The sequence below is a fragment of the Coffea arabica genome, chromosome 2e (assembly GCF_036785885.1).
Source record: "Coffea arabica cultivar ET-39 chromosome 2e, Coffea Arabica ET-39 HiFi, whole genome shotgun sequence".
NCBI lineage: Eukaryota > Viridiplantae > Streptophyta > Magnoliopsida > Gentianales > Rubiaceae > Coffea > Coffea arabica.
Genome location: NC_092313.1, coordinates 21,734,521 through 21,754,102, shown reverse-complemented (window position 1 = coordinate 21,754,102; position 19,582 = coordinate 21,734,521). Strand labels below are relative to the sequence as shown.

The window sequence follows — 19,582 nt, the reverse complement described above, 5'->3', positions numbered from 1 at the left end:
GACTAGTTACGGAGTTCATCAGCCAAAAAAAAAAAAGTTCATCAGCAAATTAGCAAATATACGTCTATTAACAAAAGCTTACCAAAAAAATTGATGCATCCAGCATCCAGCATCCACACACACATATACATATATAGATATATATATATATATACCTGAACTAGCACTACTGAGTAATAACATTCAATAACCAATAAGTTAGTTTGAAGTATCTGTGGGACAATCAGAAAGGAACGTCCCAGCAAGTTAATGCAATGCCAGAAAAGTGAAACACATAATTAAAGGGGAGAAGACAAGCTCCCTAGCTAGTCATGATTCGTTCATTTGTTGGAATAAAATAATTTTGGAATGCCCTCAAAATCAAAACGATGAAAGTCACGGTTAATTGGAAAAAAAAAAAAAAATTTTGTGCACCAACAGGTATCTATCTTCAAAACTTAATAGTATCTTCTAATCACGTTTAGATTTTGTATCAAACATTTATTCTACCTCTTCACCCTTTTTTTTTTTTTTTTTTTTGGGTATAGGTTTGTTTGGAATTGGGAAGGCATTTACAAAAATCATGCCGTCCGAGCCAAGAAGAAAAACTTCACAAGTTTTCTTTTACGTTCCATTTACATGTATAATACTATAGTTCCACTTAATTAATGATTTGCTAGGTCGCAACACTTGCTTATCCCAAGCATTGTTGTGGTACGCACCTCTCTGCTATTTGTCACCTTATCTTCGTATTTGGGAGTGGAAAAAAAAAAAAAAAAAACTTTCTTTAGTTCTTTCCATGAGACATGTACAAGAACATCTAAGCATGGAAAACTAGTTTCAAGAAACAAATATGTACACATATAGAAGGCGCATAATTAACTATCTGAGAGAGAGAGCAGAGATTTCCTGTGAGAGAAATATTCTATTCTTTTTTCAACTAATACCTTTAACATTTTTTTTTTAAATATCCTACCCAATATAGGGGATTGGTTTTCAAGCATTCGAGATTTCATTCAAAAAAGGGTTTTTTTTCCCTTTCCTTAAAAAAAAAAAAAAGAAAGAAAAAGAAGAAGAAGATTGCTGCTTTGTTATTTTCGGATTAGAAAAATTCACTAATGGTTTCGTGCAGTCTTAAACTGTTCTGAAGCATGTACAAAACTGTTGGCTGTCTAAACTTAGTTTCCGGAAAGAGCAATCTTAACATTTATTACACACAAAAAATTCTGATCTCGATGCATCTCCCAAAAAAATATTCACATATTAGCTGTACTGTTCTGAATTCAGCAAACCGTAGCGTTTATACTACCATCAAAATAGAAAGATAGTGAATGAACTTTCGGCACCGTTTCCCCTTCGACAAGTTATGCAATGTTCATGTTCATTCCGGCAGAAGCCAACATGCTTGGATCCTGGTTTAGTTTATGTGGTTGTTTACTAGTTGAAGAATCTTTGACATTTTAGTCATGCTATCATTTCTTTACCTCCAATCAAAAAAAAAAAAAAGGAAACATTTGATTTGGCGTTATTCATACAACATTATAGTATTTTGATCCAATTAAGGAGTTTAAAGGAATAAATTTAGTACAAACAGTAGCAGTTCAGGAAGGAAGACAATAAGAGTTCATAATAAAGGGGAGGAACGTGCAGACGTGCAAATGCACTGTCATTTTGCTTGTGTCCACTCTTCTGCGATTCAAAACTACATTTTGTGCATTTTTTTTTTCTAGCTTATTCTCTTCACGAATAAAGCCCGTGAACTATCAAGAATCTGGTGATGGTTCAAAATAAGATGATTTTGGAATAAATCAAATAATACTCGAAACAATGCCATGTCTTAAGAGCGGCACCCATAAGTACAGTACACTTTCAGTTCTGCAGAAGCTATTCTAATCAATCTAAATACTGGAGGAAGATGTAAAGATGCTTCCTCTTCGCCCAAACTCCAACAACCAGCACGAAAACTTAAGGTCCATCACGTTGCCTCCTTTGTTTTACCCGAACAAACCAACCGACCCCGGCACCTTGTCTCCCCAAACCACAAACAACAAATGGAGTTGATTCCTCTGTTTTGCTGTCTCCTGTTCAATCTCCGATTTTGTTATACGTCCAATACTCCAAGTTGCTTCTTCTACATTTCATCATTCCCTATATTCGTCGTTCCTTACTTTTGGTACTCTTGCTGCTTCCCTCTTCCAAGTAGTTTTTCCGTTAACTGGAATTTCTCGTTTCGCCACTATATTATAGGATGCGTCTGTCGAGCACCTTGAATGTCAACTGAAGCCATGGTACAGAGGGGTACATAGTCACATTCAAGAAATGAGCATAGGAAAAAGCTAAATCAACATATATTAGACGAGCACATCAATAAAGAAATTCCAAGTTCTTAGTCATCAGCCTGAAAAGCATTTGAATGATGTTTGCCACACTACGTGTAAATTCTGCTTTTAATACACACATGTGCGACTCAGAAGCATTTACGTGCAAACTATGCTGAAGATAAGGAACTTGAGAAAAATCCAGGAGGTCACCAGGAAATATTACTCAACATTTTCTTGGGACAATAGATACAATGAGGCAACGTGAAGACTATCCTATTCTAAGTTCCCTGCCGAACTGTATCTGTATGCAGTGACTCACCAATTAACGTCACTATGATCCATATAATCTGCTTCCTTCACTTCTGGAAGAAGTACCTTTCCAGCAGAACACATGCCACAAGGGCAACAAAGAAGCGTGAATTGACCATCCAGACCATCAAGGAATCAAGGCATCAACTACCTGTCCAACAGAACCCACCACAAGGGCACCAAAGAAGCACTAATTAATTATCCAGACTAACAAGACACAGTATAGACATTAAGAAAAGCAAAATAAAACAAATACATAGACGGTAAGTTCCATAATTGAACCTTCATTTCAGTGGTGGAAGGATGAGGTTTTCCAATTTAGTACAGCAAGGCGCTAATAAAGGTATGGAGAAAACAGTACTGAGCTTATTCCAAGAAAACCCACATTTTGGTCCCCTTGAATTCTGAAAATGCTAATTTTACTGTCTCCAATCAGGAACTTCCATGCTTCACTTCAAAAACTTTTATCTAAAAATGTCAATATTCGTTCTACTAGATACACTCTGTCGCTGTACAATCCTTCTTGTGCATGAAATTTCTCCACTCACAACTATCAATGTCACTATTCATTTTTGATTGTCTAGCAATGCCTTGTAGAGCAATGTATACATCACCAACTACAGAAGGTAATGAAGTTTCAGCAAGAAATTCATGAACAACACCATTTACTTCAACCCAACTACACCCAGGTTTTTTCTTTATTTTCTGATCCTTCATCATCCTCTCCATCCTTGAAGCAGCTTGCCACATTTTTTTAGAGCGATACAAGTTCCAAAGGAGCACACATACACCATCATCATCAGGCTCCAGTTCAAGTACCTCTTTCGCTGCCATTTCAGCCAAAGCCGAATTATTATGTCCTAAACAAGAACTGAGAAATGATCTCCACATAATAGCATCTGGCTTGAAGGGCATGTCCTGAATCAATCCAACAGCTTCTTCAAGCAATCCTGCTCGACCAAGAAGATCTACCATACACCCATAATGTTCCATCATGGGTTCAAATCTAGGAGAATTTTTCAATCTTTCAAAGAAGTTCAGTCCCTCACCAACCAATCCTGCATGGTTACAAGCTGAAAGTACAGAAAGAAACGTAATCTCATTGGGGTGCATCCCAGATGCCACCATCTCATCGAAAAAATCAAGTGCATCCTTACCTCTACCATGAATTGCCAACCCTGAAATTATACTTGTCCACGAAAACAAATCCCTATCTACCATCCTAATGAATATATTCTCAGCTGAATCAAGGTTTCCATTTTTTGCGTACATATCAATTAATCCATTATTTACAGCAACATCCATGCTAAAACCAGCTATCTTGTTAACATACCCATGAATAGACCTCCCAAAATCAAGAGCTCCAACATCAGCACAACCTGAGAGCACGGCAACAATAGTAATAGTAGTAGCATTCTCTCTACCTCCATCCCTCATTCTCCTAAACAACTGCAACGCCTCAATGGAATTTTTCACACGTACATAGCCAACTATCATCGCCGTCCAAGAAACCACATTCCTCTGCGGCATATCATCAAAAACCTGACGTCCAGCTTCAATATCACCACAAAAAATAAACCCATTAAGCAAGCTAGTCCAAGTAGCCACGTCTCTGCATTGCACACTCTCAAACACACGTCCAGCCAAATGGGTTCTTCCACCCCGACTATACATATCAATCAGAGCATTACTCACAATTGTTTCCGGTTCAGACAATTGTCTATACACCATGGCATGCACTGCTTTACCAGCATCCAAATTTTGCGTCCGCGCGCAAGCAGACAGCGCAGCCAAGACGGAGTGCGCATCAGGTCTGAGGGAAGTAGAGACCAACAAGTGAGAGAAAAGAGATAAAGCCTCGGTGGGTTGTTGAGTTTTCAGGTATAGATTGAATAGAGAAGTCCAGGAGACAATGTCTGGGTCAGGAATTAGAGCAAACACCCTGTGGGCTTCGAGGGGTTTGTTTAGTTTTGTATAAACGTTAAGTAATTTGCAGGCGAAGTGTTGATGTTTCCGAGTTTGAGCGAAGAAGCCAAGGGTGGTCCAGTGAGCGTGGATTTGCTTGATCAAATTCTCGTGGCCTTCGCATTTGTCTAGTAAATTTTTAAGGCCTGTTATCAGCAGTTTTCTGTTGCCACGAGTCATCTATAGATTTCAAGGACACTGGAAGATGAAGCCGAGCTACAAGTGAAATAATATAGACAGCTTTTCCCCGCAGACTTAGTTCTGCTGCGTAATGATCTTCCAGTGTTACTCTACCATACGTTGTTTCCAAACCAGTAAACAGAGCCCTGTTGTTGTATAATTACTGAAGACAAACATCCAGTATCCAACCAAATATCCAGGGCATAAACTCGATAAAAAATCAATTGCGGCTTCGAACTTTTATACCATTTCTGCGGCCAAGAAGCATCCATATTTTGCTGGTAGGTTAGGCGTGACCCAATGCCAATAATGCATGCATTCGAGCATTCGAGATGCAAATTCTAAGGACAGAGGAGGAGTGAATGACGCGACCCGATTATCCATTTAAAAATAATTACACATTCAAATTCAGTTTTATTTTTCGTGAGTATTAGGAGGATAAATTTAAATTTCATACTAATTTAATCACAATAAAATGTCCTTATTTCTTGTCTCACAACATATGAAAAATTTAAAAAGCAAAAATAAAATTTCAAATAATTAATTAATTAAATATACCATACCCATTATTCACAAATGGATATAAATGAATTGATTCATTTATTTATAAATGAGTTAACTCAATTATACCCACTATCTAATTATTTTTTTCCCCAAAAACGGTAATATATTCATTATTCAATTATGATCTGCCAAAATCCACCCGAATCACCCGTTTTAACACCTATAACTTATCCCAAGTACTTTTGCGGCATAGAATTGCTGTTTATCTTCCTAATAGGGAATTGGGACAAAAATACTTGACATATATAAGAAGATTTAAGCCTGGACAAGTAATTTTCAAACATCAGATATGTACACACACAGAAGCATAAACAAACAACTGTTCAAAGAAAAAAAAAAGAACAGAAAAGGGGCAGGTACTCCGTTTCTAATTAAGGTAACGACATTTGAACAAGTTTTAACTCGCTGCTAATTGTACAATCTCAGAACAACAATAACCAATTTTGTTAAATTCGGATCGGGTAGCCACTCGGCTAAACTGCTGGATCAGCGTCAACTGATCAGATCGGTCGGACCATTCTAAAAAACTCGCTGATATTAGCATGATGTCATAATTATTTTATATTTTATAAGTTTCAGAAATATTGAAATTAAGTTTTTGGTTATATTCAGCCAATCATACAAAATGTTACAAAAATATTAGACTTGTAATCAAATATACACTTAATAATTATATATAAAAATGTAAATTCATGACTAAAATATGTCCATTTTTCAAAATTACTTGAAAAACTAAATTAAAATAATTTAATGCAAGTTAGAATCACTAATGCTAGATTGATAAGATAATAGGGATGAAACATCTTGATTTAGGTGGTGTTTGGTTCATTCCTTGGAATCAAATTCAGATTTTGAATCATTCATCCTGGATTTAGAATGGAGTCAGTCATTCCAATACATCTGTTTGGTTTAGTAACAAAAATGTATATCATTACTGTAATTGATGTTTGGTTCATTGACTCTTTCAAAATGGGATATAAGAAATTTCTGCTAATTAATTGTATTAGTATAAATATATTAGTAAATTTAGTATAACTAATTAACAATTTTTGTTAGTAAACATGTATAATTAATAATATAATTGATAATATCAATTATATTATATATACTTATATACATTATGTAATACATATAACTAATAATATCATTATTATAAATTTATAACTAATTAAATTAAATATTATATAATTAAATATAATTATACTAATATTATAACATAAATATATATAATTATAATTATATAATATATAAATAATAATTATGCTATATATTATATAATTAAAATACATATTAGATATTAAATATAATTATAAAATATTATTAAATACACATATACTATAATTATAATAATAATAATTATTATATATTATTATATACACATATATATTATAATTATATACACATATAATATATATTTATAAATAGTATAAATATATTATTATATATATTATAAATATATATTTATAATATTATAATATATTTATAGATATATATTAGTATAATATATATTATATAATTATAATTATATTGAGTATACATATGTGTATATAATAATTATAAATCTATTATATAATTATACTAATATTATAATAATATTTATTTTTATAATTAAATATTATAATTATAATATATAGTATATATAATCATATATGTATGTAGTTATTTATTAATTTTTTTTAATGGGTGGCGGAGAGGGACCATTTCTAGATAAGGAAAAAAATTGCCCTTGCCCATTAGCCCCCGCGAGACGGGTGCCCCAATTGTCATCCTTAGTTTTCAATACATTAGATAGGAATCAAACTTGGATTTTATCCAAAACCCTTTGGATTACTAGGGAATTGGGAAACTCTAAATTTTTAGATATGATTTTAAAATTCCAATTCCGATAATAATAATCCAAACAGCAATTATGAAATTTATTCTAATTCTCCATTCCGAAACCCTTTTACCAAACACCACCTTAGAAATTATTCAGGAAAGTGAGTAATTTTGATATTTACACTAAGTGGATGACATTTCCATAGTCATATTAGTAAATGAAAGTGTTACAATTTAAGTAACTCAAATTATGTTTAGGAGAAACAAGAAAGAAAAGTTTGAAAACCAAATCAACCAATCGAATCGGATCACTGATTTAGGCACTTTTTGATGATTTTCACTAATTTTTGACAACCAACTCGAAAAGAAAGTTGATTCACGGTTGAACCGGTCGTTTCGGTCCGGATCTAACAACACTGGCAATAACAGCACTTTAGCAATGTAATATTTATTTATGGTTCACATGAGCCCCATACATGATAATTATTTCTTTATTACGAAATTACACAAATAGCTTAACATGAGTTACAACCTCTTCACAAGATATTACACCATTCTGCCCCTTTCCCCGAAAAGGACGAGCCTAAATTCATCCCAACCAACCAGACAAAAACCATGTTTGTACTAGTTATTTGACGACATCCAGAAGTTCACAATGTGGAAGACACTGAAAACAAGCATTAAGGTGCCAAATTCAAGCCAGAGCACACATTAAGCATTGATTAATATAAAGTACTAAACTAATGTTCCCAGAACATTACGCCCTACTCTACATTCACTCGCACAACCTTTTTCCTCCTCCCTTCTCCATCTGGTTCTGCTGCTCCAGCGTCTCCAAAGTACTCTATAGATGGAGGAGCCCAACCACCCCAGCCGCTCCATGTTGGAAATCCATCCCATCCAATCAAGTTAGCTCCTGCATTCATTAAACAGGAAATTTCAGCCTATTCATGCAATGAACAGTACCAATCACACTGAACATCTTTGGATCAATGAACCTCCCAAAATTTGATTGCCTCAAAGCATGGAATGAGTCACAGTCATCGGCCAAATAAATGGACATCTTTGGAACATACAAGTGCTTGAGGGAAAAAAAAAATCAAGTGCAACATAAAAGTATGAACTAAGACAAACACTCTAGAAGTAAACTCAATTGACAGAGGAGTGAATGAAATGATACAGAAATCTCATAAACTTAGTAATCAAAGATAAAAACCAAATGAACAATGGAACGGATGAGAAAATCATGAAAGCAAGAAATGAAATTTACAATTAAGCACTTCCAGATTTCCATGTGCATAATTGAATATCTAGAAATTACCAAAGTTTATGAGATCATCTGATATCACAAGATATGACAATGACCAGCTTTAACCAAGATGATTGCATTGTGATATGTTAAAGCTACAACAAACAGAACAAACTCAAGTAGACAAGCAATAACTTACCTGAATTCTCAAGCTTATTGAACCCACTGCTCCATCCTGGTAAATGCTTGTCAGCATTATTTTTCCAATTTTCTTCAAAACCTTTAAGCTCACCTGATGAAAGGGGAAAAAAATTAAAAGCAGCAAAATAATTTGAGGGCAATGAAGAAGTTTAAGATAACAAGCCCTTGGAGAGGAAACAAACCTTCATGCAAGTTATGTAAAGTCTGCAATGAATCCGCTCTACCATCTGAACTGTTCTTTTTTGTGACCGAATGACCCTGCACAAGCAGAATTAAATAATGCAGACACATTTAAGACACCTGCCATTCATTGGCATATAACATACACTTAAAAGAGACACATTGCTAAAGATAATGGTACATTGCTAGACATTCAGATACTAGTATTAGAGAAATTTTTGCACATTTAATAAGAAAGAATTTGTTATGGTAAACTTGAACTCTGAAAATAGCCAGGAACCGTTGCTGAACTCTTATTAGGAATTGCCCATTATGATTTAATGGATTCACGTCATCTCATTCTAAGAAGCAGATATAAGACTACAATGACCATACCTTATCATGGATTCCCTTTGAAATTGTGTGTAGTGATTCACCAACTATCTTGTCCTCTTCCTTCATTTCTGCAAGAAACACCTACAACACCACCAAAGACATCATAAGAAGGATGACAATGACCATCAAAAAAGAAAAAAAAAATTAGACATATCCAGTCAAGTATTACTGACCCCATCGCCACCATTCATCCTGCCTTCAGAGCAAGTATAGTACATTCCATCCTGATCACCATATGCAACCCTTCGATAACTAAAAGAACTTCCACTACCTATTAAGTACGGCACACCAATTTCACAAACAAGGAAATGCAGTCAACACTTGAACAACAAAACAGGCGGAATAACTGAGACATGCTAATTAATGTTTTACCATTCGCATGATAATTTGGATTCCTAACGCTCAGTTCTTTGCCAGCATTTGAAATGTTTGCACCATCATCATCATCATCAGGATTTATTTCCTCAATACTAATTTGCTTCCGCGAAGCAGGAGGATAACCAAAGGGGCTAGCGAAAAACGGGTCAGCAAATGGATTCTTCTCACCAAAGAAGCCACCAAATGGCTCAGAGAAAAAGGGGTCATCAAATGGATCTTTTCCTCCGAATAGCTTTGACATTCTTGTCGGCAATTGGACAAAAGCTAGTCACCTGACAAGCTTAAGAAAACAGAGCAAAGCAGAAACTCATAAAAATCTGATCTTTAAACACAAAATAACAATTACTCACCAATGAACATATAACACAAGTATCGCTTGTCAACTTAAATCAATTCTTAATTTGTTAACTGCAAAATAAATTGACGCAAAAGGTTAGATTTTTGTTTGTTGGAAACCACTTGTGTGCAATAAAAGACATCCACTTTTTTTCAAACAAGCCAGAGTAGAGCACTTGATCCCTCAATGCCTGAACTGCACGTCATACTCAGGGAAAGCCAAAGAAATTCAAAATTGCAAATTCTTTTACATTTTGAAAGCTTAAATCCTTTTTGTATTCGTACAAGATAGAAACTCCACCAAAATTAGCAACCAAAAACAACATTTTATATCATCAAAGGGTGTAGTTTTCTAACACTCACAGGATACTGTTCATGGTAAAGAAAACCCATAATTTAATTCTGCAAAAGCAGTTGATTTTCATGAACTAATCACTGGAATTCAAAGGGGGAAAAAAACTAATAATAACCGCTTTGGAGATTAATAAAGAGAACCCAATGGAGAAAATAGTAGTTAAGGACAAAGTACGGCCAGACGAATGCAAAAACATAATAAACAACTCGACTCGGAATGCAGAATAGAAGAAGGAGCGACGGCACCTCTATTCAGAGCGCAGAGGAAGCTACTTCTTCAGGAGTGTGGCTATAGCGAAAAACAGATTGCTTTTAGCATTTTATAGGAACAGAAAACTGGGGATGAAGCTTCTAGAGGAACGTGAAACAAAACCAATAAGGTTATTTACAGTTCGCCCCCTTGATTAAAATTTGTGTACGATTTCATCCCTCGTGCACTTTTTGTCTAGTCAAATTTTACTTTAATTTATACCATTGAACCCATTTTATCTTGGGTTAATGGGGGCATTATTCTATACGATTCAAGCCAACATTCCCCTCAACTATCACATTTTTTTGGCCAAATGAAGGCTTGCACCCGAAGAAATTCTACATTCATGTTTATTGCCTCTAATTTTAATGAAGATGTTATTTAGCACATATTAATTCCTTATACTCTCCATAAGCTATTGTCAACACATGCTACTCCTTGTGTCTGTTCCGTTGTGAGATTGTCGGAAAGAGAAATCTTAATTGTCTAATCCTCATCATCAAATAATTAATCATTAGTAAATCAATGTGGAACCATTTATGGTCAGTTGTTTGACAAGGCCTATCATATCCTTACTTTCTTGACAGCTTCCTATCGAGTAGAAAATGATACCATGTTATAGTATAATTTACTATATGATTTTGGCTGCGGAAGACCCCTACACGGAAGGAATTGTAACAAGTCACTAGACATTTTTTCGAACTTCAAAGAATACTACTAACTCTCCGTTGTATCAATTCCTGATTATTTCTGTGATGTTGTAGCTAGAGAGTTTAGTGGAGATTGATGGCTTCCACTTCGAGTTGGAGTTCCATATGTCGTCGCCTTGATTCTGCCATGAAGAAGCTCCGTGGTTGGAGGTATGGAGCAAGGGGACATGGCCTTGGCCGTCCAACTGCCTTAAACCCCGACCATATCATTGATCAACTTGAAACTCGGAGGCTGCTGGCAACCTTTCTTATTCACCTTCGACGGTGCAGTGATGCAGACAACGTTGTCAGTAACATCGGATTTCTCGTCAGCATAACTGAAGCTGTATCAGATAACTTGGCCAACGACCTTGGCGGTGTTCTTGTTTCTGATCAAACATTGAACGGTTGTCTAGGAGTGGTTGATGTACTCCGCAAATGGGAGAGAACAATTGGGCTTTTCAGGGAACCAGTCGGACAAGTTCTTGATGATCTCTCGGGCAGCTGCACCTTGGGATTGCTGTCTCCTGCTCTTCATTCTTATTCTATTTGGATATACTTCTTGCGATTTATTCCAAGGATTCTGTCCCATACCTCAGGCTCAGGCGCGGACGCCAGTTGATTACCAAATCAAACAAATCCATGCCCTCAGAAACAGAGTTGAAAAATTATTCGTTCAGGTAAAGGATTTCCAATTTGGCTTCCATATCAGTGATGGTGTTGTTCAGGAAGATATTCAGAACTTCTTCACTCACGTTGGAATTACGGCCCTAAGGATAGCAATTCAGGCTTTAATTTATTTGGTTAGAATGGGATCAATAACTGCAGTAAGTAATAATCTTATGGATCTGAAACGTGATATTGATCCCACTACTCCAGCGTTCTTAGACTTGAATCTCGCATTCTTGAGAGCTGTCAAAAATTCCATGCCTGACCGTGCAATGTACTCGACCATGTTCTTTATCCATTATCTCCTAGGTGACAGCAAGTTATATGGTCTCAAGTCCCTGGTAAACTTTGTTGTTCAGATTAGACAAAAGCATACATATCACATATTTCTTCACATTTTGCTAGTGCTCAGTAAGAAGTACACAATTCTTAAGTATAATCACAGTTATTCTGATTTGAAGCAAGCAAATAATAAGAGGTCCCACTATTTATGTGGCTGTGAAACCATGGAATTATGGGCCATTTGCATTCGCAATTGCAAAATAGTCTTAATATGCAGTAATTTTTGTCATTTGCCTGGTTGGAAAAGTAAAATAACTTTGAGTAGTGCAGACTATGTCTATTCTTTCTACTTTCATTGTTCTTGCAAATGCAGGAACTGCTATCAACTCGGTTATTAAAATGTGACGATAAGCCAAAATCTCCTGTCCACATTTTAAACCATTTCCCGGAAAAGAAGTATTCGTTGCAGAGGACGTTTTGGGACTTTTCATCACATTCTTAGATACATTGCCTAACAAGTTTTGCATTTCGAACACAATGAGCAAATGCAGTAACAAGCGTGTCCGGAAAATTTAACATGATCAAAGTAAAAGAGATTTACCACAACATAAAACCAACATGTGGGCTACTTCTGAAAATCTCCTATATATTTGATTGGAATTATTGTCGGACAAATATAAACGACTAATTTGCATGTGAAGAATAATGTACAAATACTGCTGCTATCCAGGAAAGCTTACAAAAAAGTGAATGTGCTTAAAAACCTGGAGCGGTATTAGATATGAAAGAAGATATTATATAAACCAGACCAGCATGAGCAAAGGTGTCCCAAATGCTACGAGTCCTTCCATCTTCAAATACAGCACCCTCAACCTGAGATCATTAGTATAATCACAATTACAAATCACAATGCAAGCAGCCTAATCAACCCAAAATCAAAAGAGACTATGAAAGTCAATTGGCCTGGCCGCTGTTGAGGAGAGTTTTCAGCATAGGCAGCCAAGAATATTGGCAGTAACAAGAATATGACACAGATTTCGACATTGGCTTTCAGATGAAGTAACATAAACGTCGTACCAATGTGGCGAAGCGAAGGGCAGACCTGATAGGCAGAAGAGCCGGCACCGAAAAAAAAGTCAGCTGGGAAGTCGGCCCGAGTAAAATTCTCAACAGCCCAGAAAATGTGACCCCAGAAAAACCAGAGCAAGAATTATAGTACCAGAAGAAGAGCAGAAGCGCAGCGGACGCAGCTGCAGCAGCATCATTAGTTATCCGGTTGCAGCAGTACTACTGCTGCCTCCGCTTTCTTCTTCAAACTTCGATCCGTTGGTTCTTTTATCGTATTATACTATAAATGTGTGGCCGAATGGTTTCGGATAAAGTGAGTATACGAAGCATTGATCTTCTACATATCGACACTATCACTCGCTATCACCGTTGAAGGATTAATTTGACTCAATGAACCGTTAGTGTCGGATGATGCCAAGAGTTAAAAAAGGACTTCATTTATGTGTTGAGTGGCAAATTTTATGAAACTCCATGCCATTTTATTGATTCGGAGAGAACAATTTGTTTCTTGGATTCGGACCGTAATTGATCCTCAAAAATATAATACTATGTGTTACCCTTCTTTATTATTATTATTATTAATGGGCTTGACTATGGAGTGCCTAGTGGAACTCCTTAACAAGAAATATCTTGTGTTAATTTTTTCATTTGAAAAAATATATAAATACAAGAATATAAAAATATGAATATATATATATATATATATATATATATATATATATATATATATATGTGTGCGTACATAATAAATTAAATATGATTTAAGTGTGCTAACATATCCAGTAGGTATCAATATGTAAATAAACGCCTTGCTTGGATCATAAAGAAAAAGCTCAATTTAATCACCATTCTTATCGCACAAATGGTAATTGAAACTTGAAGAGAAATTCTTTCCTACACGAATTATTTTGAAACAATAAAATGTGAGAAGTATTTTTATTGGTCTAGTTAAATCATGTAGTAAAATAAGAAAGGATATAGACAGTAATAAATTTGTATTAGAAAATAAACAATAAGTTTTTGGGAAAAAAAAAAAAGGGGTTTACTTTCAACATGGTATTTATATAAAGACATTGATTAATTTAAAGGTTATTTATGTATTATTTTTTTCAGTTCAACAAACCAAACTGAAAATACTTCACCCCCTTTCAAGGAATGCATTTAACGTACGTGAAAATTCAATGCATGAAGTTAGCTAAATATGAAGTGTCAGCCCACAACCCATGATGAAGGGGGGGCACTGCGATGGTGCAACACCTCATTAACACATACTTCTGGTAAATTATTTTTTCAATTTTTATGATGGAGATGTAGTAATATATATAATTTTCTTTTGTTTGTATGCAGATGTAATATTGAATACGAGTTCATATGCAAAGTTACATAGCGTTATCAAGGCAACACCCTTTTTCTTAATTTTATTTTTTTAAGAAGTTTTGAATTTCTTACTTACAATTCAATCCGAACACGTTTTCTATCCTGTTAATTTTAAAATATGAACAGTATGACCTTTTTCCAAGAATGAGTGGTTTTTTTTTTTTTTTTGGATACAAAGAAGGGGCTAAAAGCTATCTAAGGGCTACTGGTGAAAACAGTTAATCGAGACGAATCGAGCTTGAACACCTGCTGATCAAACTCGACTCAAACATCTATCGAGTGAGCGCTCGACTCAAACATTTATCAAGCTAAATCTAACTCGCTCGATTAGTAATTCGAATTTCAAAAGCCGTTCGAAATCGACTAGTCAAACTCGACTACAAGCTCGAACTCGAGTTTGAAAATCGAGCCAAGTTTAACGAGTTTAGCGAGCTATTGAAAAGGGAAGAGGAAAGAAAAATTAGGACAGCAATGAAGTGACACTAATGCCCTTGTATTTGGAGCCTATCGAATAATTCTCGAACCTAGATCGACTCCCCACGATTCATAAACGAGTACATATAAAACTTAAACTCGACTTGTTTACTGAGAAATAAAAGCCAAGTCGAGCGCTTAACGAGCCAAATCGAGCTCGACTCGTGAATTAGCATGTTCGATTAACAGCTCTTAAGTGATGGTGCATCCATTGGACCCTGGAGTGCTCGGTGTTGAACTGCTGCTTTGGCTAGCCAGTCTGAGCATCTACTTCCCTCTCTCCAGATGTGCTGCAGACTGCTTGACCATTATGTGCTTCTCGCTTCTCTGATTTGCTTGATCGTGTTGTCCTGGGAACAGCGTCTTTTATTAGTTCCAATCCTGCTTCAGAGTCCGATTCGAGATTTCTTGAATCCTCTTGTTTGCATTCGCCACCCCTTTCGAATGGATGGCAGTAGTTTTTTTTTTTTTTTCTTCACTTGAATCTTTTGTTTATAATTTGTACTTTGTAAAAAGAAAAAGGAAAAGAAATAAGAATGGAGCAACAATGGCCACCCGCATCGATCTTTAGGCCCTTTGGGCTCCTTTTTTAGGCATTCTATCAAATTACATGGAAAGAATCGTCAGAATGCAAGTTAGCGTGTTTGCCTTCACTATTCCCAATCGGCAATTACCATAATAGCCAAACCTCTCTCTCGAGTCTTGACTAATACTAATTAGGGTGCAAGTACTAAATAGCCGTACTTGAGGAAACCCTGATATTTCATGCCACAGTATGATAAAATTGACAGTTCAGTGAAACAAGCATCGACAATACATTGCCTATTTACATAGACCACAGGACCAAAAAAAAAACCAATTTCCCACTTGATCTGCTACTATAGCTCAAAGCAAACTAGATTATTCAAGCAATCAGTTGGGCATCAGAACCCCACTCTTCAAAGCAAATAACTTACGGGCTGTAATTCAGAAAACGATGCATGGGTTGGCTCAGCTTTTATAACTCTTACAGGCCAATAGAGAAGGCACGATCCCATTGGCACCACGTCTTTCCGTCCAAGTACTCAAAATTCTCAAATCCAATTATCAACACATCTACTCTATTGGAATTGTAACTGTCTTTTTAGGTCTTCCTCTAGCTGAATCATTCTGAGCACCAGGTCTCAAACTAGCATCTCTACCGAGCTGCTGCCAAGTTGGTTGACCCCAGCCACTCCAGGAGGTAAGCCGGCTGCCACCAATACCTGCATGATTCGAGCATGCACAGCAGGAAAAAAACAATCATCACACGGTGTTACAAATCTTTCACCCAGACATAGTGATGCATCTATAGTTTTCTCCTTTTTAACTGATTATATGCAGCAAAGAGACATGGGAATAGTCATTGCCCTGAACAGGTCAAATAATGTGCACCACTCACCAGGCTTTGAATGAAAGTCCAATGGCATATCCCATCCTGGTAAATGCATATCAGCACTACCTCTCCAACTTTGATCGAAACCCGCTAATTCATCTGAGAGAGATTGGAAGCGTACAGATCCTCAACCAACAAGCATGATGAAGTATAGACATGAAGAGCAAACATATATAGGAAAACAAACCTTCATCTAAATTATGCAAAGTTTGCATTGTGTCCACCTTACCATCCGCATTAAGCTGCCTTGTCACTGAGTGACCCTAAAAAAGTGTGACAAAACACTTCAATTTCCATACTAAGTCACAGATTGAAATTTGTACAGTTTATAAGAAATATGAACTATGAAATCAACCTAGAAGCAGAGAACTATTAACCTGCCATTTTCATATTTGTAAGCATCATATACGTATCTACTAGTCGAGAACAACAGGAGGCATCTGACTAACTTAAAAGTAATGAAATCGCAAAAACAAAAGCAGGTCAAAATAGTAAAAACAACACTTAAAGACTCATCCTGTACCATGAAAGAAGCTATAGTGCTATTCAATTACTTTTCCTTAGAGTCATAAGCAAGCCACTTGATGTAGCCACTAAGCATCAACAAATATAAAAAATGCTCAAAAGATATGATCTGTATGTGACATGGATTGTCGTCATAGTCTTCATGATCAAAATTCCAGAACTATTGCTTCTTTATTACCTATAACCCTATTATTTAAGTGGCTCTCTGACAAGTAATACAATAAGTAATCCACGAGACCAAATACTTATCTTCCTTCAAGAACTGCAAGACTATCAGTTGGAACATCAAAATAACATTACCTTGTCAATGATCCCTTTAGAGATACGATGGGTTGCTTGACCAGTAGTACTATCAGCTTCTTTTCTGTCTTCCAACACCACCTGATTGCCAAATGAACCCTTAATATGAGATCTTCTACGGAACCCATAACAAATCTCGACTGCCAAAATTCTGATGAAGAAAAAGTGTAGAAATGAGAAGGCAGAGGGCAGTTTACTTACTCCATCATTTCCTGTTCTTCGGGTTGCTGAAGCAGTGTAGTAAGCCCCATTTATGCCACCATAAGTGACTTTCTGGAAGCTGACACTTCCTTTTTGGGGTCGCTCTCCTCCCACCTTATTATGATCAGACCTATAGACTAGTTCTTTACTCTTGCTCTTAGTTTTGCTCTTATGATGATCTGCAAGACCTCCACAGTAAGCACAGTAATCATAGCAACAAATCGAAATGATTACAGACTAATAATATCCGTTAAACTAATTCAGAATCCTTGGGTGAGGGACTTTAACTTTACCATCAATTTGGTCCTCAGGGTGCTCAACAAATGGATTTTGATTAGCGGATGCAGTCTCTGGATCCTCCCCTCCTCCAGATATATTATCATCCTCAATATCTAGCTCCTCAATAATCGGTGCCTTCAACCTGTTGCTGTGCACTGGATCACCAGGAGAAGCAGCCGAAAAAGACATTTTGGACCCAAATAAGCCACCAAAAGGGCGAGTAAAGAAGGGGTCATCAAAAGGGTCTCTCCCTCCAAATATACCCGACATTACGCTCCTGAACGATCGAAAAACGAAAAAAAAAGATCAATTAAGCTCCCCAAAATGAAGAAATCATCAGAACTTCTGATTTCCACACCTCAGTTTCTTCCAACTAAATGGACAGAAATTATGACTTGAGACATACATACAGTTATTATCCAAGGAACTGCAAGATATTGAAGATGACCGTGTACATATAAATCGAGAGACATGAATAACAGTTCACAAATAACACGATACCATGCATTCACGAATAAACCGGAAAGAGAGAGAGAGAAGAAGAAGAAGAAGAACTGAACCAATAGCTATTAAAAGAAAGTTCAATCACACGATCATTGCCATAACTATGTCCAAAACGAAGCAGAAAGCTTATAAAAATAAATGAAGAAGAAGAAGAGCTAAAATTAAATAAAAATAAGCAAAGAGAATTTCATTCACCTTCAGGCGATTTGTATACAATTGAGATGAATCGAAAGAGAGAGAGGGAGGGAGGAGACTAGAATTCAGAACCTCGTTCCAACTAAGGCATATACATATAGTGGTGCGAGCTCGGCTATCGGGACCAAACAGGAGATGACACGTGTTTTGCTTTTGATTCCCGATCGTTCTCCTTGTTTCTCTTGAAATTTTTTTTGGGTCACTCAACTGGTTTGAGAATTTTGCCACTTAAGTACTCTACTGGAGTATTTAAGTGGAGTATTTGCGTTTTTCAGCCTCCAAAATAAAAGTGAAAAATTAAGAATGTTTTCTTCTGGTCTGTCGAACGTTCCTTCAATGCATGGAATTTCTCAATCCTCTCACACTCCCAATTTGGATTGCAGCTCTTGGGGAAAAGTTTTATCGAGTGTTCTTCGGAAAACTTTTTAATATATATTTTTTTATTTCACATGTATGGCATCTAAAAATAACAAATTTAGTGTATTTGGATTGATGAATTATCTCAAATAATATTTTATTTATACCATATACACATTTCTCAATCTACCTTTTTATCTTTCCAATTACTTTTTTATTTCACATACATCACATCACAAAAAAGTGTTACAGTAATTATTTCTAATAACACTCTATCCAAACACACTCAATAATGTTACAGAATTTTTTTTCCTTTATAAAACCGGTCAAAACAATAAACGCATTATAGAAATGCAATCCAAATAGGATAACAATCATTTTTTTAACGTTGTGGGCTGAGTGTTGGGCAAAAATTGTTATCCAAACCTATCAAAACCTGTTTGGATTGCATTTTTATAGAGCGTTTATTGTTTTGACAAGTTTTATAAAGAAAAAAAAAATCTATAATTATGATGCCTAGCTCCAATTTCTTGACAATTACGAGCCATTAATACCGAAAAAGGTTTAAAGAATTGTGAAACAGTTTGTCCTAGAGGCATAAACTTCTTGGGCTACACAGAATTTCATTAATATGCGAAGCTGAAATATAACACGCCATACACATACACTGCTTAGGATTGTTGAAGAAGAAGGGTTCCATTTTCTTTCCATCATCTTCGCTCTCTTTTGGATTGTCATTTTTCAATCATCTTTTCACTTTATATACATTAAATCGCTATGTTACAATAT

The 19,582-nt window shown here is 35.8% G+C and overlaps 3 protein-coding genes and 1 long non-coding RNA gene across 7 annotated transcripts; all 4 read right to left on the bottom strand.

Moving 5' to 3' along the window:
- Positions 1–1,754: 1,754 nt before the first annotated feature.
- On the bottom strand, positions 1,755–5,094 carry LOC113731809 (pentatricopeptide repeat-containing protein At2g22410, mitochondrial). Its single transcript, XM_027257257.2, has 3 exons — positions 2,892–5,094; positions 2,620–2,760; positions 1,755–2,256 (listed from the first exon to the last, which is right to left on the bottom strand). The coding sequence occupies exon 1, from the start codon at positions 4,752–4,754 to the stop codon at positions 3,102–3,104; it is 1,653 nt and encodes a 550-aa protein (XP_027113058.1). The 5' UTR covers positions 4,755–5,094; the 3' UTR covers positions 1,755–2,256; positions 2,620–2,760; positions 2,892–3,101.
- A 2,519-nt stretch (positions 5,095–7,613) lies between these two features.
- Positions 7,614–10,556, bottom strand: LOC113731811 (uncharacterized). 2 transcript variants are annotated; one of them, XM_027257259.2, is made up of 7 exons: positions 10,456–10,556; positions 9,514–9,799; positions 9,315–9,412; positions 9,142–9,222; positions 8,769–8,844; positions 8,585–8,677; positions 7,614–8,052 (listed from the first exon to the last, which is right to left on the bottom strand). In XM_027257259.2, exons 2-7 carry the CDS (start codon positions 9,758–9,760, stop codon positions 7,901–7,903), a joined length of 747 nt encoding a protein of 248 aa, XP_027113060.1. In that variant the 5' UTR covers positions 9,761–9,799; positions 10,456–10,556; the 3' UTR covers positions 7,614–7,900. The 2 variants fall into 2 exon arrangements, with proteins under 2 accessions (XP_027113060.1, XP_027113061.1); XM_027257260.2 differs by having other exon boundaries at positions 9,514–9,791; positions 10,456–10,536.
- Positions 10,557–12,725: 2,169 nt separating this feature from the next.
- LOC140037228 (uncharacterized) lies at positions 12,726–13,510 on the bottom strand. 2 transcript variants are annotated; one of them, XR_011841153.1, is made up of 2 exons: positions 13,177–13,510; positions 12,726–12,972 (listed from the first exon to the last, which is right to left on the bottom strand). It is a non-coding gene; the product is annotated as an uncharacterized lncRNA (long non-coding RNA). The 2 variants fall into 2 exon arrangements; XR_011841152.1 differs by having other exon boundaries at positions 13,202–13,510.
- A 2,252-nt stretch (positions 13,511–15,762) lies between these two features.
- LOC113731810 (uncharacterized) lies at positions 15,763–18,639 on the bottom strand. 2 transcript variants are annotated; one of them, XM_072079949.1, is made up of 7 exons: positions 18,509–18,639; positions 17,752–18,014; positions 17,459–17,637; positions 17,258–17,338; positions 16,620–16,695; positions 16,439–16,531; positions 15,763–16,262 (listed from the first exon to the last, which is right to left on the bottom strand). In XM_072079949.1, exons 2-7 carry the CDS (start codon positions 18,005–18,007, stop codon positions 16,114–16,116), a joined length of 834 nt encoding a protein of 277 aa, XP_071936050.1. In that variant the 5' UTR covers positions 18,008–18,014; positions 18,509–18,639; the 3' UTR covers positions 15,763–16,113. The 2 variants fall into 2 exon arrangements, with proteins under 2 accessions (XP_071936050.1, XP_027113059.2); XM_027257258.2 differs by having other exon boundaries at positions 18,437–18,577.
- Positions 18,640–19,582: the final 943 nt, after the last annotated feature.